Here is a 21,489-nt window from a genome sequence, read left to right as displayed (position 1 = left end):
CGCGAGTGGCGTCAGCGGCAGCAGGAATAGCAGCAGCAGCTCCGCGGCGGCGGAGGATGACGGAGACAACAACAACGGGGACGAGGAGCCGACACCGCTAGCGGAGCCCCAGAGGCTTCTGTTCGACCCCATCACCCAGCACAGCAGGAATCTCACCTCGAGGCTACTCCAACGCACCCCATCGCACAGCGCCACCACCAGCATGTCTAACATGACTGCGCTGGCCAAGGCGGCCTCGCCCGACAGCAGACGTTCGGCGAGCACTCTGTCAGTGCTCTCGGCCCAGCCTCAGGGCGTGGCGAGTAGCAACGGCGTGGACGAGGTCACGTCACGGTTCATCACATCACAGGGCTCTGTGGGGTCCTTCTACACAACTGCCGAGGCGGCCGCCAGGGCGGGCAAGAGGCCGCAGTCGATGGGCGGTCTGCCCGGCCCAGCGGACACAGGACTGTCTGCCGCAACTACACAGGTACAGGAAGAGGAGGAAGAGGAGGAAGAGGAGGAAGAGGAGGAGGAGGAGGAGGAGGAGGAGGATGATGATGATGATGCCAACGATGGCCCACATCGCCACCAACACCACCGTCGTCAGCGCCACGAAGACGACAACGAGGAGGAGCTGACGGACCAGGAAGACACGGGAATCACAAGCGCCATAGTGAACACGGCCCGGTCCAGGAAGGAAGGGCGCGTGGCCGCCCCATCGGAGAAGAGCCGGACCCAACAGAAGATCAACCTCCAGCGGGCCAGCTCGTCCATGGAGCCTGTGCGCCACCGCCACTCGGGCATAGGCGGCTTCGCGGCTGAGGTCGCCGAGGTCGCGGGCCCGCTTCTCGGCGGCGCCGGCTACGAGAGTCAGGACCCGCGTGTGTACAAGCTTCTCGAGCGCACCGGCGTCGAGTACAACATTGTCCGTCGGTATCAGAACCCCGTCGCCCGGTCGCTGGCCCGCATAGCCCAGCTGCCTGGCAACGACAAGGCCAGGCGGATCCCGCGCGGCGCGCCACCACCGTCATCGTCGTCGAGCCGGCGCTCCCTGCAGAACTTTGGGCTGAGCCAGAGCTTCCGAGAGCCGGGGACTGTGGGCGCAGGAGCGACGACGAACGGCCGGCGGCCCGAGACACCCAGGCGATCGCACTCGACTACTAGGCACAGCGGGGCAGCCTCGAGCCTGGACACGGATGACGACGGCGGTGCGGCGGCCAGTATGCACGAGGGGCCCGGGTCTCGGCTCAGCGGAGCGAGTTTGGTCAACGGCGAGGAGGACGAGGGGATCCAGGCCATCCTGAGGGGCATGTGGGATAAGAACCTGGTGGATTTGGCCACGAGTGCGGACTAAGGGTACAGGGACTACATTCTCCCTCGTCCTCGGCCCAGATGGACAGGAAATCGATGCCGTGCATCATTCATATCATATCACAAGGGTGCAATATCACACCTCGTGGGAGTCTTGTCTTCTACGTTGATCTTTAACATTCAAGCAATCTCAGGGATACCAAAGACTGAAAGGCACGATGGATGGAGACGGCGTTTGGGTACGGTATAGGTACAGGTACAGGTACAGCTACAGCTACAGCATTGCGAACGGAAGGGAAAACCACAACGCCAAGACTGCAATTCTTTTGAAGAGTCAAATTTCAAGGGCCAATTCTGGCTCTTCTTGTCCTTCTACACTGGTGCATTTTATGCCTGGTGTTTTCACATGAATTTGTCTAGAGCTGAAATTAATGACATCGTCCTCCTCCGTTGATTTGCAAGTGATCAGTATTGTTATGTTCCTTCTCCAAGTGATGTGAGTCTGTCTTCTAGGAGAGAGAAATGGAGAAGGAAAGACATAAGAAGAAAGAAGGAAAAGGGCAAAACAAAATGGTTGTACCAAAAGGACATAGAGGAACGTAAAGCCTGCCTTGTGATGGGGAAGGGGGGTAGGCTTATTAAGCCACTCAAGTCCGTTCGCAGGGGTTCAGTCCCAGGCCGAGGCGGCAACTTGGACGGCTTCCTCTTTATCGACTCTTTCCTAAAGCAACAACAACCACCCTCATCGGCACCGAAACTACTTATCGGCCACACCATCTGTACCCAAAGCGTATTTTCGAGTACACATATTTTCTTCCCTCTTGCTCTCTTTCTCTTCTACCACAGCACCAGGACTTGATTCAACACAAAATGAGTGCGCAGCTGTCACAACTCGAGGAGGAGAAGAAACAGTACCAAGAGCAGGTACGTTGTGCGCGCCTGGATTTGCCTGCTTCTCCTTTGCATCACTCCTGCTGACTCCTTTTACCATGATTAGCTCGACATCGTCTCCCAGTCCCTCCACGATGAGCCAGAGAACGCCGAGCTCCTCGGGCTCAAGGCCGAGCTCGAGGAGATGGTCAAGATGATCAACGAGTCCATCGCCGACATCGCCCCCTCCCACCAGCGCCCCGCGCAGGCCCAGGCCGCAGCCCCCCCTCCACCGCCATCACCACCGGCCGCCAAGCCCGAGAAGTGGTCTCGTGAGAACCACCCGGCATTCAAGAAGCAGATTCAGGAAGAGAAGGACCGCACGGAGGCCGCCAACGCCGCTTCCGCCGCCGCCGCAGCAGCCGCGGCCGCGGAGCCGGTCCAGATGAACTATGCGGTCAACGACACCGTCCTGGCAAAGTGGGTGTCAGGCGACAAGGGCTTCTACCCGGCGCGGATCACGGCGGTCACGGGCAGCAGCACGCAGCCCATCTATACAGTCAAGTTCAAGAGCTACGATATGGTCGAGACGCTGCGGGGCCGGGATATCAAGCCCGCCACCAACAAGCGCAAGGCTGCCGATGGGACGTCTGCGGGCGGTACCATTGCCAGCCCGGTTACGCCAGGGACGCCGTCGTCGTCGTCGGCAGCAATAGCAGCAGCTGCTGGTGGTGGGTTTCCAAGCACCAGCGGTTCGGCGACGAGCAACAACGGCATCGTCCTGACGAGCGCGCCGAGTGTGTACCCGCAGGCCGAGGACAAGGGTGCAGATGGTGAAGAGAAGCCGGTCAAGAAGTTCAAGAAGATCAAGGCGACCAAGGAGCTCGAGAAGGGGAAGAACAAGTGGCAGGAGTTCAACAACAAGAGCAAGTTCGGCAAGGCGCAGAAGAAGGACAGCATGTTCCGGACGCCAGAGGGTGTGCACGGGCGAGGTATGTACCGCTGTCGCGGCCCTAGAATCCTTATTGTCCTGTAGGGATGAAAAATCATATGCTAACGTGTGGGATGTGTGTCTTGTGTCTGCTTCAACAGTTGGATTCACAGGCTCGGGCCAGGCCATGCGCAAGGATCCTACCAGGAGTCGTCATATCTACCAACCTAATGAGGACGTTGACTAAGATGCTTTTTTCTTGCTGCAGAAATCCTTTTTCTCTTTCGTCATCCGGGGCTGTCTCGGAGCGCGGCAACAAAAACGACTGCTAGATCATCTCCTTCGAAACCTGAAAAGCCGGGACAGGCCCCTCTCGATCACTGTGCTGGTGGCTCCCTCGGCCCTTGCAACACGCACACCTCGCTCTCGCTCTCTCTCTCTCTCTCTCTCTCTCCAGTCTCTTTCCTTACTGGTGTATGATTTGGGGCGTTGGAACTGGGTCTACTACATCTTCCTCTTTCACACGGTAAACGCACCTTTGATTTCTCAAATGGAGGCTAACTCGGTTCTTTCTCATGGCTCCCCGCGAAGACTGTGTCTGTCCGTCACTACAGTCGTCAAATAAGGAAAAATCAGCAGCGCAACAACTTCATAAGACGTGCTCAGCACCGTTGAGCGAGTCTCTTGTTACATGAGACCTGGGTCTGCATGGGACAATGCCTGTATATGTATATATCCATATATCTCTGTGTATAATTACAATGAGATTTCATACCCTTTGACATTAGGTCTTGATTAAATCTCTTGCTGAACCAAAGTCATTGCAGGAGCTGGTCCAATCCCCTCTACAGTATGTCTATACCAAGAGCTAGCCATGGGCTTATCCTCGACACAACAATGGCAGACTTTGGTGGCCCGGTAGCCTTCCAGTATTCCATTACTGAAAACTTGGTCTATCTGTGAACCCTGAACACTTGGCTCATTTTGAAGGCACCGGCTCTCTTTGTAGTTTATCTGTTCCTTTTGCTCCAGATCAATGTATATCCGACAAATAGCCCTTATTGATGGCCGATATCTGTTCCATGTACAGTGAGGTCTCATCTCCTGCATAAATTGTTTGTGGCTACAGGTTCTGGTATTCCATATCAGATCACTCCCAGGCGCTGCCCTTCATACTATAATCACTGCACAGAAAGCCTCGGACCACAGATCTCGCAATCCGTTTTACTTGATTGGCCCTGACAGAAAGCTTGTGCATACTTGCCATTCACACCTGGGATGGAATGTATTGCAAAATATGGGGAGCTCGATCATCCAGCCAAGGTGGGCAAATTAAGAAAATGGGGGGCCTGGGTCCTCCGTACTCGCTCACCTACGCTGCCCCCAGGTAAAGATGCGACCAGGTTTCATCTCACAGGATTCGCTTCACTTTTGGAGACGCCCGCGGTGATTTCAATGGCGACAAGGCCCCCTGTCAGCAGAGGGGTTCCTTAAGGGGCGAAGGGGCGCAGCAATCTCACTGGATGCCATAGGCAGTAAGGAATCGACCTAGTGAGCCTCTGGCTCCGCTTATGCTCCTATCTTGTCGACCTCTCTCTCGACCTACAATCATTCTTTCTCCGTTATCTTATTTTTTTTTTTTTTTTTACCGTATTTCTTCTTCTTTCTTCCTGGTTACTTAATGGCGGACTCTACGATCACGGAGGAGAAGAGTGGCATGCTGCACGCGGATGGTAACGACGGGGAAAAGGAGTCGTCGTCTGTCGACCTGGAGGAGGCCCGTCATGATGATCCAATACCGTCCGCCGAGGATGTCGAGGAGGAAGATGAAAAGCCACAGCAGCATGTGGCTGACCGTCGAGAGGGATTCCGGTTCATGTGGACTCTTCGCCTGATCCTCTGCTTCTGCATCGGCCTGGTCGGCTGCCGCATCGTCCTGGCTGCAGTCAGTCTTTACCCGGGAAGACACCGTGCCGGCACAACGTATGCTCCTGGCCCGACCAGTCCCACAACGGTGCATCACACAATATGGCGACACAGGATCCCAGCAGACAAGGCCTTCATCTTCGAGATGGAGGCAGAGTTGGAACGTCTCGAATCCGACCAAGAAGACACCGCCTCCATTCCGCCGCGGACCCTTAACGCCAGCAAGGCGTGTCTCGCCGGCATAATCCAGTGGGAGTCCTCGACCAGATGCAACCTGCGCTTCACAGAAGATGAGCTGGAGCAGATGCTGCACGACCCCGATCCCGGCCTGCGCACGAGCTTCTGCGACGAGACGTGCCGAGGGGGCTCGTGGCTGAGCGGGTGTCGGCCGCGCGCAGACCTCACCCAGAAGGTGACCGACTTTATTGCCCAGAGCGTCTCGCACCGAGAGAGGCGGTCGACCTACTGCAAGGCTATAGCGCCCGCCGCGGAGCACGATGACTGCGGCAAGGCCCTCGTCGGTATGAACAGGACGGACTGGGCTTTTACGCTCCGTGATTTCAACCAGGACTTCATGAGCCAGGTGGACCAGGCGCTGGAGGAGCTGCTGGAAACCCAGTGGGCGGTGGATGCTGCTGCTGCTTCTGCTGCTGCTGCTACTGCTGCTACTGCTGATCCTGCGCCGACCTTAGAGCAGCGACAGGAGTATCCCGACCTCCGGGCCAAAGCCCAAAAGCCCCTCCTCGGCGAGACGCCCTCGCAGCAACAGCAACAGAGGCAGCGGCAGCAACAGCAGCAGCAGCAGAAGCAGAAGCAGCTAGGCGCCACCATCTGTGCTGGCTGTTTCTGGCGGCAGGTGGCCGGCGCCCGCATGCGAGAGGCGAGGACCTTTATAGCCATAGCGCCCTCCGCCGCCGAGTACGTCGAGTTTGTAAAGCGGTACCACGCCGCGTGCACGTCTCTGGGGGCGGACTGGCTCGGCGACGTGCCCTACGGAGACGACCCGTTGCTCTGGCGCGTGCAGACGCCGAGCGGGGACGTCATGCGGTACGTCGACTCGGACGAGTGGGACGAGGCGTGGATGCCGGCTGGGCGCATCTATGCCCTGAACGAGGCGACGCGGCAGGTCACCTGGCGCGAGAAGTCGGCGAACAGGGCGAGTTCGCTGTGGGAGGTGCTGCTTGCTGAGAGGACGCTCAGGTACGTACGGGAGGACAGATGGGATGAATGGAGGCGCGAGATTGAGTGTAGGAGGTTGGCGGATGCGGAGTTTTGGGAGCAAGTGGGTGGTAAGCATCTCGTCAAACACAGGGGTCAAGATGCCGTCATAATGCTTATGGCAAACGGAAGACAAGTGAGAGAATGAAGTAAGTCGGAAGACGAAGAAAAGACTAGCGTAGTATGGCGGGATTTGTCCTCGATATATTCTTTTTTTGAGATTTTCTTCGTAACAAGATGGAGGATGAGCATCTGGAAGGGGCTGGTAGGCATGTCAGCATCCTGTACTTTCCAGGACATGATTGCGAATCTTGGTCGTGTTCCAGCTTGGTCTCACCTCTTGAGTGTACATATATATCACTGGGCTCATTCCAAGTCCTTGATCTCAAATCGCCCTGAACACACTTGTGGATACTCTGGCACCTTTCAGGACCCTCCATAAGCGTTTAGTACAGATCATACTGCACTTTGGCAAGCCCAAACATGACTCTCGACGGGTCATCCACGAGAATGGGTTGATCGGAGTGAGGCCGCGGCGGCCCCTTTCGCATCTTTGTCCCCCGTCCTGAGCGTATTCTCCTTGCCTCCTGTTTTGCTCATTACCATCGTCAGCATCATGACCATCATCATCGCTGTTGTTGGGGGCTGTCTCTTTTCACGGCAGCAAATTCGGTACGTTTCGACGGGCTCCTATAAGACTCGTTGGTATTGGACCTCACAAACATCATCATTCGACCACATAAGAGCCTCTTCCGCCACTCAAAGCCCCCAGCAGCCTGTTTTCAAAAGGAGTCACTGTAAACGACTGAATGAGGATGATTTCCTGTAACTTTTCCAATTCCGGATATCGTACGAATAGCTCGCGCGTGCTATGTTCTCTTGACTGTATTGCTCTTTGTTGGGGGGCGGGTGGTGCAGAACTATGTGAAAGAATCGGACCGATGCTCAGCATGTGACGCAGTTTCAGCATGTCTACCACAGTCTATTATGCCTTGCCCTCGTTCAGCTTTCGGAAGAAATCCATGACGCCGGTGAAGACCACGAGAAGAATGCCACCGCCCTATCATTACGTCGTTAGCCAACAACAACAAGAACAGCAGAACCTCATAAGAACAGGAGGATGTATGGAACTCACCGGACCCAGACGCAACACCTTGGGCAAGAAACCCTTGTACAGCGCAGCGAAGCCCTCCTCCTTCATGACCGTGCCGACAGCAGGCCAGGCCCAGTTGTACTTGGGGACGGTACCGGGGACCTTGGGGCTGTTCTGGATGCGCGACTTGACCACGTCCATGGGTGTGTTCAGGATCGTGCCCACCGTACCACCGACCGTACCCGCCATGATGTCGTTGAACATCTGGCCCCGCTTGTCGCTCGCCTTGGGCAATAGCTGGCGCACCTGGAAGATGCAGCCAAAGTAGCCCGCATTCCACAGGATGTGACGCCACAGCGTGCTCTCCAGGCCGTTGTACATGGCCAGCACACCCTCCTGCTTGATCGTCTTGGCGACCACATCCAGCATGCCGTTGTACTTGCCAGCCGAGGCCTTGTCCTGCAGCCGGATCTTGACGAGCTCGAAGGGGACGACGACGAAGGACTCGGTGGCGCCCGCGGTGGCACCTGTCAGGACGGACAGCGACTGGTTCATCTTTTCGGCGCCAAAGGCCTTGCGGTAGAACTTGCCCCACTCGTCGTTGGCCGCGAACTTGGTGGCACGCTTGGGGGCTTCCATCAGAATCGGGGCAGTGATGCCTCGGTAGAGACGCGAGAAGCTGGAGAAAGACGCGTTACATTGTCAGTTCTGCAGGGCGCTCCCCTCTCTGAGCTGCTCCTCGGCTGCGTGGGTTATGTACATACCCCTCATTGCGAACAATCTTGGAAAAGCAGTCAAACATGCCATTGTAGGAGTCTGCGCCAGCTCCCTTTCCAGTCTGGAGTTGCCTGCGGTGCTCGTCAGCTCAGGGACATCCTCGTTCCCCTCCCTGAATGAAGCTTACACTCTTGTCTTGACGACGTCCAGTGGGTACCTAAAGCCAGCTATCAGCATCACCAGTGTCTTTGCGCCAGTTCCTTGAACACATACATAACCAGAATCTAAGAACAGAAGGGGATGTCAGCAGGCCCAATTGAAAGAGAGGGGATTCCTCATACCTCAGACACACCGGCAACAGCGCCTGCAAGTAGAACTCGAGTCAGCTTTTCATAAATCCCCAAACAAAGGCTGTGGTGACCATCAACAAAGTGTGGCTTGTGACTTACCGGCGGCGAACTGGTATATGAAGGGGAGAGGCTTGTCAGAGGACATCTTGAAGGCTGCTAAGTTGCAACAGTCGTCGTTGTCAGCATCAAACTAGAGGTGGAAATTGCTGCTAGGGATGTCGATGCGAAAAACTCACAGGGACCACGAGACTGGGGCAGAGACTGGGCAACAAGAGGTTGTGGGGGAGTTGAAGGAAGTTGATTCGAAATATCCCGGCTACAAAAGGCTATAGATAAAAAGCAGCCTACTTATCGGCATGCGAAAATCGGTTTGCCAGTGGTGCAATCCCCCACAATCCCCAACATCCCGCTCGCCCTGGGCCTGTGCTAGCGCCATGTGTCCGGTACCTTGGGGCCTCTTGCAAGGGCGGCATCGGATCTATGCGCCCAGAGGACCCCTGCCTCTTTCCCCACATCGAATGGACAATTCCGATGTCAAGCTCCATTCCCTTGCCCCGAGCAACAACAAAGCATCTTCTCAGAACTGGCCCGGCTATGAATCTAAATGTCATGGACAGCTCGAGAGCATAGCATTTTGTCGGAAAAGAGATTGTCATACAGTGTTGCTGAATGAGATATAAACCGAATAGGCTGGCAGCAAGCTAGCGTTGGATGCTGTCTTATCTTGGTCATGGCCAAGCCTATATTGAGGCTGTAGACTTGGGATACCATCGCCTGTGATGATAGCGGTGGAGGCAGAATTTGCCCCAACACGAATGGGCCCATCATATACTACAATAAAGAGTCTCTGGTGGTCTATATACTGACGCAGCATTTCATTATCATGATGGCCCAGAAAGACAGAAAGGGGTTTAGACAATATGATAACTTTTATCTTCTTTTGGCTGCGATTATGCCAGGGTGTTATTGGCAAATGCATCTGGTCCAGGCTCAGCAATACAGGAGTTCTCCACGAATGCCTCCCTCTCTTTTCGTGTCTCGACTCTGAAAGTCTATCTGGCCTGCTGAACAGTTCAGATTTCTTTCTCCCATACCATCAATGATCTTTCGCATCTATAGCTCTTCTCGCCCGTTTCTAAAGGCATTTAAGCTGCGTCATCAGTAATCAACTTGATAACCTTGCCGATGGCGATCGTCTGTCCTTGGTCACGCTACACACCCAGAATTAGCTTTTGAAAGAGAAAAGGACCTGAGGGTTAGGGATCGGAAGCCAGCTTTTACTTACCAAGGTGAAACGTCCCATCTGCGGGTAGTCCTCGAATCTCTCGATACATACGGCGCCTGAAGCACCCGTCACCTCCATGCGGGCGATGATGCTTTCGCCCCTCTTGGCGTGCGTGGGTGGCCTCTTGCTCTTGCGGTTGGTACCCTTCTGCAAAGAGTGCAGCAGTGCAGCAAACGTAACCTCTTCAATGGCAGCATGCACGTGCAGCACGCAGTTAAAGCCGGCCGACAAGATAGACTTCAGATCGAGAATGCGGATCTGTGCCTCGAACTGCTTGACGCAATGCACTAGACGCTTGGGCGAGCAGAGCACGAAACCTGGAAGGATGTCTTCTTCCTCTATGCCGCGCAACCGCATTCGTACTTGGTCACCACACTGCGCAATCGCGATCTCGTCTTCCTGCTCTCCATATACGGCAGCGGCGTCCACCTTGGCCTTGTTGGGCATCATGACGAGGCTCATTCCCTTCTTCACGACACCAGCTTCGATACGCCCCTCTACCATGGTGCCCATATCACGGTATTTTCCAGCAATGGCCATCATGAACGGCGCGTTGAGCTTGCGCTCCAGGGCCTGCATGCTGTCCAGGTATTCGAGCAGGGAGGGACCGCTGTACCAAGGGCAAACTCCATCGGGTATCCTGTCCTTGATGCCCATCAGGGACTGAGCAGCGATGGGCATGAAGAAGACGTCGGTCTTGAGGTTGTATCCCGTGCCCTTCAGGAACGTAGAAAGCTTGGTCGTGCATTCCTTGAAACGATCCTCGGACCACTCCACGGTCGGGTCGTCCATCTTGTTGATTACGACTACCAGCTTGTTGACACCTTGAGTCTTGGCCAACATGGCATGCTCACGCGTTTGGCCGCCCTTTTCGAAACCTGTCTCATACTCGCCCTTTCGTGCGCTGTACACACACACTAGTCAGCAGAGATGCTCGCTTTCCCAAAGACCACCTGATGGCTCCGTTAGGATATTGCTTACCTGATGACGAGAATGCCAACATCTGCCTGCGAGGCACCACCGATCATGTTTGGCACATATGTCTTGTGGCCAGGCGCGTCCAGGATACTGTACTTGCGCTTATCGGTCTCGAAGAATCCACGACCAACCTCGACAGTCTTGCCCTTGGATCGCTCTTCATTTGTAAGATCCAGCGCCCATGACAGGTACCATGTCTCCCGGCCCATCTCCTTGGCTTCCCTCTTGTATTTGTCGAGCGTTCTTTGGTCCACCATACCTGTCTGGACAAGAATGGCACCACCAAGAGTCGACTTGCCGGCGTCGACGTGACCGATGAAGATAATGTTGACGTGCTCTTTGCCGTACATCTCCTTCAGGGTCTCATCGTCAACATCGGCGCTTTGCTCCTGTTCGACGGCGGCAGCATCGCGAGCTGCCTTTGCACCAGCAGCAGTGGCTCGTGAAGGGCTGCTGCGCCCGGAAGAGGGTGTGGGCGATGTCTTTCCAGAGCTAGCCTTATCCGAGCCAGCTTTCTCACCGGTCTTCTCGATAGCCTTCGCGGCGGTGACCTTAGCACCCTCCTCAGGTTTGGCCGCCTCCTCCTTGGTCTCAGCAGCGTCCCCCTTCTTCGGCTCTTCCTTAGCAGGCGCCGTACCACCAATCGTCAGGACCTTAGCCTTCGGCTTGGGGGCGTCACCGCCAATGCTCAGTACCTTGGTCCCGCCCTCCTTCACAACCGTCATATTGGCGTTGGGGTCGGAGGAAGATGCGGCGGCGTCGGTCGGTCGCTTAGCAATGGTGGGGGTCTGCTTCGGGGCTTGTTGTTGCTGTTGCTGCTGCTGAAGCTTCTGCTGCTGCTGCCCCTGTTGATAGTTCTGGTACTGGCCTGTGTGCAGGTCAGCGGGTTGCCTGATTGCAGAGTTGAGTCGCGTCTTGTCGGGTTCCCTACCGTAGCCCTGATTGTACTGGGCCTGCTGCCCGTAGACGTTGCCGTAGCCACCCTGCCCTCCATATTGGTTGAAGCCTTGTTGACCGCCGTACTGAGGGTAGTAGGCCTGTTGATTTCCGCCGTAGAAGCCCTGCTGGTATTGCGGCACGCCATAGCCACCTCCATAGGGCTGGCCTGGCTGGAAGGTAGCTGCTCCAGGCGTAAAGGTCGAGGCACCAGGGCGGAAGGACTGTTGACCTTGATTGTTGCCCAGGTTCATCTGTTGGGCCTGCTGCGCCAGATTCTCGTCCTGGGCAGCAGGGTCGTCCTCCCACGAGTTGAGGTTGGACATTTTGGATCTTCTTGGGGGGTGTGGGTGTAACGGACGGTGTGGTGGTTTGAAGAGGTAAGGCGAAGGAGGGGTGCAAGTCAGACAGGAGGTTCTTCCGTGGCGGGGCTGCGAGGCTTGATACGGTGGGGTGGTTTAGGCGGGTCTTTTAAAAGAAACTGCTTCAACTCGACACAGGGATTCAGGTTGGCGGTTGGGTAGTGAAGAATACAGAGCCCTGTCTGGGTTGCTTCGGTAGTGGAACAGCACGTAGGCAGTGCAGGACAGTAAGTGACTCAAGCCGGCTGGATGCCCTAATTGCTGCCTAAGTTTTTCTGCTCTTCAAGCTTTGAGAAATTGGCAAAATTTCGACAATAGGTTGGGCAGTTGATTGTGGTAGACTTTGCTGTGGCGGCGGGGTCTTAGTTGTAGAATGGCAGGAGGGGCCTGACCCCGCCACAGCATCATTGTGGTGGGCTTAGGCCTGCAAGCTGCCCCAAGCACCTAGGCAAGCTGGCAGGCTGGATACTTGAGAGCAGCATAGTAGTACCTGTAAAAAGATCACTAACACCTTTCCATACACTTCTCAGGGGGGCCTGATAGTGTACAGCCGTAGCTCTATCTGTTACTGCAGACCAACCAACTCCAAAGAAATCTAGGCAAGCACAGACAGATTTTGCCTTGAGGTTGGCTCCAGCTTCCAGGTGAAGCATCTTCTTCACTCATCTTCTTCCTCAAAAAGCAATGAGGTAAGATTAAATGATCACCTATTAGACGCATACATACGGGGAGTCCTGAAGTCTGCAAGGCCAGCCATCCAGGACAACCCAAGGCAACGAAAGAGGCCGACCAGTCCCAGACCAGTCCCGGAATGGACGCCCTTCTGGCTCGGTTCGGCGCGCAGGCCGTCAACTATGCCATTCGAAGCGGCATAGCCCTCACCTCGACTTATGCCATCGGGCAGTGCTCTAGGCTGCTCAAGAGCATCGACGACCGCGCATTGCGCACTGAACTCAAGTCTTTGCAGGACCAGCTGAACAGCAAGATCAAGATCCTGTCACCGGTCATAGACTTGATAGAATTCAAGTGAGTCATTCAGAGCATCCAAGTCGGGCATGAGATCAGGACGCTAACCAGTGTGACAGGTCTGGCCGTGGTAATGTGTTCTTAGAGTCAGCCGTTCCGCTGGCAAAAGCTCTCCATCGCGACATTGTCGCTCTCGGCAAGCGGCTCGAGAGTGCTGCGCTCGCGGAGGAGGCCTCTCGTCAGCTTAGAACGACGGCCGCGACGGCCGAAGCCCACCATGCTGAACTCCTCGCCATCATCCGTGCGATCAAAGAGCTCCTGGCGAGGATCGAGAAGGACATACCCACGCTGCAGTTGGCCATCACTGCTTCGGGTGAGACGTTCGCCTCGTCGCTGCCGTCCGGCATATCTCCTTCGCGTTTCCTTCAGGCAAGCTTCTTTCTTAACCTTGGAGACACCCAGTTCGCACGAGACCCCACAAGACCTGTGCAAATCGGCCCTTCTTTTTGCCTGTCGCTCTACATGCTATTCGTCGGCCATACCAGCTGTGCACCGCAGCGAGGCAAGTCAGAGCCTCCCAGGCCGGTCACTCCCGACGCATCTCGTTCGGGGACCCCCTTGAAGGACGAGCCATACGGCTTCGAGCCTGGCGAAAGACGGCCGATATGGCAGGAAGTACTACACAAGGCTCGGGTGACGCTCTGCAGGACACCCATGGCCTGGCACTTTGACCCTGCGCTAGGCTATGTTCCACGCCCTGCACACTCCGTCGTCTCCAGCCAGGATAATTCATCTCCGGGACAGCAGATGTCTGGCAGACCAGATGAGTATTCGTACCATCTAGAAATCATTGAAGACCTAGATGATGGTAGGGTGCATGAAGAGGACGCAAGGGCTCGCCCCTATGATGATATGCCGCAGGCAGGGATTCGAGAGTCGATTCCCATTCATCAGGTGGCCAAGATTTTCTACACTGATAGTGGGAGGATCCTCAACATTGGGAATGCTGATGAGGCTGGCAATAATCCCATCCTCCTGCTGAAGCGGGACACGAGGGCTCCGACCGCCGCTGACATTACTGAACAAATCATGACACCCGGAAGCCATATCTCAATGAAAACTATCGGCGACTCGGACAGCATCACGTCAGATGAACAAGACGAAATTGACCGTCAGCTGCGGGAGGAGAGCGAGCCTCGCGAGACCAGAGCCTCAGCAGGGCAGCAGCAGCACCCCCTTGCGATGCACCTCCCACCGCATCTCGACCCTGAGTGGCTGGCCCTCGAGGTTTTCACGGAGGACAATGACTATGAATCGTCATCCAACCCAGAAGATGAAGATGAGGACAACATGGGGGGCGAAGACTCTGTGCCCATGATCAAGCAAGCACGACCCTCTCCATCGCAACGCTCGTCAGTCGACGCGAACCTCCTCGCACAGATGAAGAATCTTTCTACGACGGATGTCACCGGCCGTTCCAGCACCCCAACAACATCTCGAGACGTTGAAAAGCCACACGCCCAGCGCGATGCTAATTTCATGGCGCGGTCGCCTTTTGGCTCGATTACGTCGTCGCTGTCGCTTATGGAGATGCTAGTCCGGCTCACCAGTCTGCAGGAGTTTCAGCAGGCAGCACACCTCTCCATTCCGGACTACATCTTATCATTCTTTCTAGAAGAGACATCCACTACGGGCATGAATGGGGAGGAGCGGTGGAAGGTCCGGAGCGAGGCGAAGAGGCGCGTTGGCTTTGATCCTTACACTGATACCCCTACAAAGTGAATAGCATAGCGTTTAGATTTCATGGGCATTTACAGCGTGTTGTGGCTTGCAGCAGAGGGTTTGTTTTCTTCCTTCTCTTTCATTATGTCATAGATTCATGATGCGACCTCTCTCAGCATGTACTTGAATTTATTCATCTCTACTTAGTAAATTGTGTAGGAGGATGTTGGCGTACTCGTGTTTGGTCCAGCAGGCCATTTCATCATGTTAAAGAAGGAAAGAAAGAAGAGAGAAATAGACCACAAAGAACAAAAGTAATTAAAGAGTCACAAACTGAAAAGGCTGATACATTAGCGGGTGTTGAAGAAATTGGTCTGTTGATATCGAAAGCATTGCTCTGGAATCGGTAATGATTTTGAGGGTTTCGCTCCGGTTAAATCAGACTTGTACAGTGAGCCAGTGGAATAAATCAGCCGCCCTGTGGCGGGCACTCCAGGTGCTAAAGTGTGGCGTGGCTGCTGGGCAACGGGCTTTCAATTATGTCATCGTTTACTTCTGACGGGGCTCTGAGCACCACTCATTCACTATAGAACCTTGCCCCTCCAACACTTTGCGCAACGCCAACTCAGTCTTGCAGCCTTGAGACGCGACACGCGTTATCACATTACTGGCGAAGACGGTCTGCAGTAAACGACACATACCTCTACTTTGTTGTCACTGAAATTGATCCAGCATGCGCTGAGCTGTTCAGACAACCTGGCCTTCGTCCATCAAATGCGCAGTAGTCTTGTTGGCCGTCTAAACGGGCTACAAGCAGATATCGCAGGATATTTAACGCACCTCGCGGAGTCTACCCAATTTTCTTCTTCAACATACTTCGCAGAATCTACCTTTAAGGCAACCTCACACCTTGCCGATTGTCAAGATGGCGCGAGGCACGCGCACCAGTTCCTTCAGCGACGACGATCTCGAGTTTATAAGCTCACAGGCCGCCAACATGTCCCTCCACAACCCAGGCACGCCCTCGTCCCACAGATCGCCCTCCAAACCCACACCCAACCCGTCCGGTGAGGTGATCGATCTCACGAATAGCCCCGCCCAGCCACTTGCGTACAAGTCCCTGCACTCTGCGGGCACCGGCCAACCTGAACCTCACCTCTTTGGCAAGCCGGGGAAGTTGATGTCCAGTCTTAAGCAGAAGGCAGCCAACGCCTCCGAACATCTCTTCTACCAGCCCAGGAACCGACCTGAGCACCACCGCGACCAGAAACAACCGGCGCAGAAGCCCAACGAGATACAGTCACCGGCGAAACCCCAGCTCTTCAGCTCCCTGGGCCCCGACGTCCTGCAGCCAGAACAACCCAAATATGTCCAGTCATCATACTACAGGGCTCCTCAGGGGCACGCTGCCTTGGCCGACCAGGCTTTCTATACAGACCCTGCCAAGGCGAATGAGGACCTCAAGGCGCTGCTAGAGGGTGGCATGGAAGATGACGAGGACCAAGAAGGGGCCGAAACAAATCTGGATGATGGGACACTAGAGGGGATCAAGGTGAAGCTGCTGCCCCACCAGGTGGAGGGTGTCAAGTGGATGAAGGGTCGTGAGCTTGGTCCCGTGAAGAGCGGAAAGGTGCCCAAGGGTGGCATTCTGGCAGATGACATGGGCCTCGGCAAGACATTACAGTCTATCTCTCTCATCATCAGCAATCCGAGACCCCAAAAAGACGGCCCGGGATGGAAGAAGAGCCTCAACGGCGTGGAGAAGGGTACGCTCGTGGTGGCACCGTTGGCACTGATCAGGCAGTGGGAGCAGGAGATCAAGGACAAGGTGACCAAGTCTCACCAGCTCAGTATCTGCGTCCATCACGGTCCGAACCGCACCAAGAGGTTCCAAGACCTCGCTCAGTACGACGTCGTCATCACCACCTACCAGATCCTGGTCTCTGAGCATGGTCATTCCACGGACAACCTCAAGGCAGGCTGCTTCGGAGTCCATTGGTACCGCGTCATTCTTGATGAGGCGCACACTATCAAGAACCGAAACGCAAAGTCTACGAAGGCATGTTATGCACTGGATTCGGAGTTCAGATGGTGTCTGACGGGTACTCCCATGCAAAACAATCTCGATGAGCTGCAGAGCTTGGTCAAATACCTGCGGATCTCTCCCTACGACAGTATAGCACACTGGCGGGACAATATCGACAAGCCCATGAAGAACGGAAACGGTCACGTCGCGCTCCGGCGACTTCACGCCTTGCTGCGTTCTTTCATGAAGCGCAGAACCAAGGAGGTCTTGAAAGAAGAGGGAGCATTGCTACCAGGTGGCAAGAAGGCCCTTGCGGCGGCTGCCAAAAATGGACAGGCTGCAGCTCCGACATCAGCCTTCAAGATCACGGAGCGTAAGGTCGTCCCAGTCGCAACGGACTTCTCGCCTGCTGAGCGCAGGTTCTACGACAAGCTGGCCGAACGAGCCGACAAGAGTCTGGAGGCCATGATGAAAAACAAGGTCAATTACGCCAATGCTTTGGTACTGCTTCTCCGGCTGCGACAAGCTTGCAATCACCCGAGCCTGGTGTCGAGCCAGCTCTCACAAGATGAGGACGCGTTGGCTACCGACACTGCTCATCAGAAGAGTGCGGACACCAGCGTTGATGACCTTGCAGATGCTTTTGGAGGTATGGGCATCCAGGCTAAGAAATGCGACATGTGTCTTCGGGATCTGCCCCGAGATGCCTCGGCACGTGGCGATATCCACTGTGCAGAGTGCTCCGAGAATATGGATGAAATGTACGCTGAAGTAACGGGGCCCAAGAAACCCAAGCAAAAGAGTTCAACAAAATCCAAAAGGAAGGCAGTCAAGAAGGAAGAAAACCAGCGCAAGTCACGCAAGCGGAACATCATTATCGATAGTGACGATGAGGAAGAGGAAGGTAGCTGGCTCGTTGGCGAGGACCAGCAAGGGGCCTTGCGCCTCGGAAAAGCTGGTGGCACGGACGACGAAAATGCCGAGGGCGAGGGCGAGTCTATTGGGGACGAAGATTCCGTCCATGAATCTGAAGATGAGGATGGTAGTCAACTGGACAGTTTCGTGGTCACCGATGAGAACATCAGTCAACCCTCCCGTGACTACTCTGGTGACTATTCTGACGACGACGACGACGACGACGACGATAGCTTTGTGTCCGTCGATAAGTTCGGGTCACAATCTGTCACGTCGAAGAAACAGCCCAAGTCATCGAGACGGGTGGTTGACTCGGAGGACGAGACTGAAGAGGACTCAGAAGAGGATTCGGAGACTGATTCTGGTGTCTCCGAGTCTGCGTTCGATGCGTCTGACATCCTCTCGGGCTCACAAGGACGGCTTCAGGGTAAACACCTCATGAGCTCGTCCAAGATCCGGGAGACTGTCAAAATCCTACACAAGGAGGCCCCCGAGCACAAATTCATTGTGTTCTCCCAATTCACGTCCATGCTGGACCTAATCCAGCCGTATCTGCGGAAAGAGGGCTTCAAATTCGTGCGCTACGATGGCGGCATGAGGAACGATGCTCGCGAGGAGAGCTTGCACCGCCTCCGAAACGACAAGAACACGCGCATCCTGCTGTGCAGTCTCAAGTGCGGCTCCCTGGGACTGAACCTGACCGCTGCGACACGAGTGATCATAATCGAACCATTTGTGAGTTGAAAACCATCTGGTCCCTGCATCGTTCTTCTTTTCCTTCCGGGGGGGGGGGAAGAGGGGGGTGGAGGTTCCCTTCGCTTTTTCTAGTCATGGACACGCTAACATGGTGAGCAGTGGAATCCATTCGTAGAAGAACAGGCCATAGACCGCGTGCACCGCCTGACCCAGACCGTCGACGTCGTCGTGTACAAACTTACCGTCAAGGACACGGTCGAGGAGCGCATCCTCGAGCTCCAGGAGAAGAAGCGCCTGCTCGCGCTGCACGCCATCGAGAGCGGCATGAAGAAGGACAAGGAGTCGCTCAAGCTCAGCCTCCAGGACCTGCTGAACCTGTTCAAGCCACGGCACGGCGGCGACGACGGCGGTCGGCTCGAGGACGGTAGCCAGTCGGACCAGCCAGATGTTGACAATGTGATGCGCGGCCTGGCGGAGGGCAGGCGGATGAGGCCGGAAAGGAAGAAGAGGGAGGATGATGTTTATGGGAGGCGGTGGTAAGAGGGGGGGGGGGGGGGAATAGATGCGAGTGAGTGGGATTGACCGTCGTCATTTGGACCATTTGGACGTTTGCTTTCCTGGATTCTGGAACTGCATACATGTTAAATGATGATGGCTGGTTGGGCATGGTCGAGACTATGCATAGAGTTAAGACTCTACAACTGTGTTACGAGACGGCGTTCGTGTGCGATTTTTAGACTTTGTAGTTTAGGGATTGAAATCACACAAAGTATCAGAATTACACACACACACACACACACACACACACATGGACGCGGATCATCCAATCTGGGGTATCGCAATCTGTTATCCATCCATATGCTATGTTCATTATTCATCATGCACACCCTCCCATATATTGGCATGAAGGTCCCACAAAGTACCCACTACCCTGACACGCTGGTTCGATATGTTCGAGTGATCAGCTGAACCCTGATATGTCTCCTCCTCTCCTGTCCATCTCACTTTCCCTCTCCCCATCTCTTTCTGTTTTTCTCTCTCTTCTCTCATACACAATCCCACCTCATATATGCATCCAACCTACTCCATGCCGCCACCACACATCACCAGCCTAGTAAGCCGGATTGGGCGGCACGTAGGGTTTATACCCACCCGCAGCACCACCCCCACCACCACCTTGACTCGGCAGCCCCTGCCTTGCATCATAAGCCGGCCCGGTGGGGTGCAAAGGCGCCGGCGCACCAGCCCCCCCGGGGATCATGCTCTCGGGCGCAGTCGGCGCAGGGTAGCTCGGGGCACTCGGAGCATGCTCGTCGGGCGAGTATGCTGAGCTCGAGTACGTCGCTGCGGACTGCGGGTAGTGTGGGGCTATGGGTGAGTCGTAGACGGACGTTGCCAGCTCCTGAGGGTTTTGGGGTGGTGCGGCGTTCGGAGGAGGGCCTTGGCTGGTGTTGAGCCCTGGTGCGTAGGATTGTGGCCGCCTATTATAAGGGTGGTGATTGGGCTGTTGTGATTGTGGTCCTGGACGGAGGGCCTCGTAGGTGGATTGGCGGTGTGGGGGTTGGTTGTCTGGGGCTGAAGGAGTGGCTGCTCCTGCTTGAGAGCCGGGGACCGGAGGACGCGAATAGGCAATGTATTGGTTTGCTGGAGGCGGAGAGCTGGTGTTTCTGTGATTTGAGGTCAATAAGGGAAAGGAAACGGAAAGAAAAAGAAAAGAAAAGCAGTCCAACTAGTTTTAGACCCAAGCAAGAAAGTTCTCACAAGGAGCGTCATCCCATGTTATGTCACATTGAAAACATACAAGAGCCCGGCTCGAACTTGCAAATGGTGCTCTTAACAAGGCGGACCCCCTCCCCCCCCCCCCCATAAAAAAAACCAAAAAAAAAAAACCGACACTTACTGGACAGGTTCAGCCTGCGCATTCCCATCCGAGGGAACACGACCGTCCTGGTCTCTCGGTGGATAACTCTGCTGTGAAGGAGGAACTTCGGCACCCGCCATATAAAATGGTGCAGGCGTTCCGCTAGGTCTACGGAAGGCAGGGGACGGAGTGGGCTGTGGTTGTTGAGATGGAGCATACGGGGTGTACTGGTGTTGTTGTTGCTGTTGTGGTGGTGGTTGTTCTGTACCATCTCAACTCGGTCAGGACTTCTTCATTCTTCTGGTGTACAGGTCTAAAACATTCTAATGAAATCTTGGTCTAACCTTGAGCGGGCGCCGGGGTGTAAAATCTCTGAGGGTCTTGCGGCGCTTGCTGAGGTGGAGGATAATTCGGCCCTGGAGTCGGAGCTCCATATACCTGCGCATCTTGAGGCCCTGGTGTAGGATAGCCTGGACCCGATGGACCGCCATACCCTTGAGGTATCGCCGGTCGCATTGCGTACTGCTGGTATGTGGGCTGTGGTGGGTGTGACATGGAGGACTCGAGCAAAGCCTCATAATCTCTCCGTGCTTTGATAAACTTCTCGTTGAGTTGAGTGAAGTCCTCTGTGATGCGTGTCAGCACTTTGGAAGTCCTTTACCGGCAGTGAGCTATATTTGCAAAACTCACCCTTCTTCTGCGAGTACTTCTCAATCAACTTGATCAGCTTTGGCCGGATGGCCAGCGTCTGGTGGTACAGCTTGGAGATCTCCTCATTGTCCTCCTCGCGCGGGGCGCTGTTGGTGCTCAGCAGCGTCAACAGCTTCTCGACGTTCTTGATCTCAGCAAACACCTCAGCCTCCATCTGCGCCTCCCGTTGCAGCTCCTCGGGCGTCGGGTCCGTGAGTTTCTCAACGTAGTTGAGGGGGAAAATGCCCGTCTTTCCCTTGAGGCTGCCCCGCCACCAGTCCTTGTACACGCTCTCCAGCACGGCAATCACATCCCCGCGCTTGAACTCCAGCTCGCCAGGCTCGCTCGGCACGAAATCGTAGAGCGCCCGCACGCGGCTCACCGTGGCGGCGGTAGTTCCCGAAGGCATGGGATGCTGCACGGGTGCAGCAGTCTCTTGGGGTGCCGATGACGAGCCGCTGGGCCCTGCGGCGGCGGTGGCGGTGGCAGGTTTCTGCTTCTTGCGCTCCTCCTCTTGTAAGGACAGCTTCAAGGCGATCTGTAGCTCCTCCTCCTCCTTCTGGCGGTCGAGGTCCGTCAGACCAGTCTTCTGGGGCGCCGAGGGCGGCTGCAGCTGCGGGTTCGACTGTTTCAGGCGGTAGTATGCGTCGTACA

At 55.4% G+C, this 21,489-nt stretch overlaps 7 protein-coding genes across 7 annotated transcripts; 4 read left to right on the top strand and 3 right to left on the bottom strand.

Moving 5' to 3' along the window:
- Window positions 1–2,595: 2,595 nt before the first annotated feature.
- Window positions 2,596–3,530, top strand: M406DRAFT_357782 (uncharacterized protein). Its single transcript, XM_040923772.1, has 2 exons — window positions 2,596–3,155; window positions 3,256–3,530. The coding sequence occupies exons 1-2, from the start codon at window positions 2,609–2,611 to the stop codon at window positions 3,339–3,341; spliced, it is 633 nt and encodes a 210-aa protein (XP_040772540.1). The 5' UTR covers window positions 2,596–2,608; the 3' UTR covers window positions 3,342–3,530.
- A 1,245-nt stretch (window positions 3,531–4,775) lies between these two features.
- M406DRAFT_333620 (uncharacterized protein) lies at window positions 4,776–6,386 on the top strand (the record flags this gene model as incomplete). Its single annotated transcript, XM_040920858.1, has 1 exon — window positions 4,776–6,386. The coding sequence occupies one exon, from the start codon at window positions 4,776–4,778 to the stop codon at window positions 6,384–6,386; it is 1,611 nt and encodes a 536-aa protein (XP_040772539.1).
- Window positions 6,387–7,111: 725 nt separating this feature from the next.
- Window positions 7,112–8,684, bottom strand: M406DRAFT_357781 (mitochondrial 2-oxodicarboxylate transport protein). Its single transcript, XM_040923771.1, has 8 exons — window positions 8,635–8,684; window positions 8,498–8,554; window positions 8,390–8,412; window positions 8,322–8,332; window positions 8,236–8,265; window positions 8,096–8,179; window positions 7,374–8,010; window positions 7,112–7,298 (listed from the first exon to the last, which is right to left on the bottom strand). The coding sequence occupies exons 2-8, from the start codon at window positions 8,541–8,543 to the stop codon at window positions 7,224–7,226; spliced, it is 906 nt and encodes a 301-aa protein (XP_040772538.1). The 5' UTR covers window positions 8,544–8,554; window positions 8,635–8,684; the 3' UTR covers window positions 7,112–7,223.
- A 620-nt stretch (window positions 8,685–9,304) lies between these two features.
- M406DRAFT_357780 (G1 to S phase transition protein 1) lies at window positions 9,305–10,551 on the bottom strand. Its single transcript, XM_040923770.1, has 2 exons — window positions 9,684–10,551; window positions 9,305–9,609 (listed from the first exon to the last, which is right to left on the bottom strand). Exons 1-2 carry the CDS (start codon window positions 10,524–10,526, stop codon window positions 9,544–9,546), a joined length of 909 nt encoding a protein of 302 aa, XP_040772537.1. The 5' UTR covers window positions 10,527–10,551; the 3' UTR covers window positions 9,305–9,543.
- Window positions 10,552–10,664: 113 nt separating this feature from the next.
- On the bottom strand, window positions 10,665–11,937 carry M406DRAFT_353157 (uncharacterized protein; the record flags this gene model as incomplete). The annotated part of the gene is made up of 2 exons (XM_040922744.1): window positions 11,593–11,937; window positions 10,665–11,529 (listed from the first exon to the last, which is right to left on the bottom strand). Coding segments are annotated over exons 1-2 (1,194 nt in total), but the record flags the coding sequence as incomplete, so codon positions are not given.
- Window positions 11,938–12,770: 833 nt separating this feature from the next.
- Window positions 12,771–14,707, top strand: M406DRAFT_342331 (Ran-binding-domain-containing protein; the record flags this gene model as incomplete). The annotated part of the gene is made up of 2 exons (XM_040921763.1): window positions 12,771–12,985; window positions 13,045–14,707. The coding sequence occupies 2 exons, from the start codon at window positions 12,771–12,773 to the stop codon at window positions 14,705–14,707; spliced, it is 1,878 nt and encodes a 625-aa protein (XP_040772535.1).
- Window positions 14,708–15,827: 1,120 nt separating this feature from the next.
- Window positions 15,828–18,824, top strand: M406DRAFT_266849 (uncharacterized protein; the record flags this gene model as incomplete). Its single annotated transcript, XM_040917833.1, has 3 exons — window positions 15,828–17,668; window positions 17,759–18,323; window positions 18,444–18,824. The coding sequence occupies 3 exons, from the start codon at window positions 15,828–15,830 to the stop codon at window positions 18,822–18,824; spliced, it is 2,787 nt and encodes a 928-aa protein (XP_040772534.1).
- Window positions 18,825–21,489: the final 2,665 nt, after the last annotated feature.

Source organism: Cryphonectria parasitica, assembly GCF_011745365.1.
Source record: "Cryphonectria parasitica EP155 unplaced genomic scaffold M406scaffold_8, whole genome shotgun sequence".
In the NCBI taxonomy this organism is placed as follows: domain Eukaryota; kingdom Fungi; phylum Ascomycota; class Sordariomycetes; order Diaporthales; family Cryphonectriaceae; genus Cryphonectria; species Cryphonectria parasitica.
The sequence above is the reverse complement of the archived record's forward strand: the minus strand, read 5'-3'. Positions and strand labels throughout refer to the sequence as shown.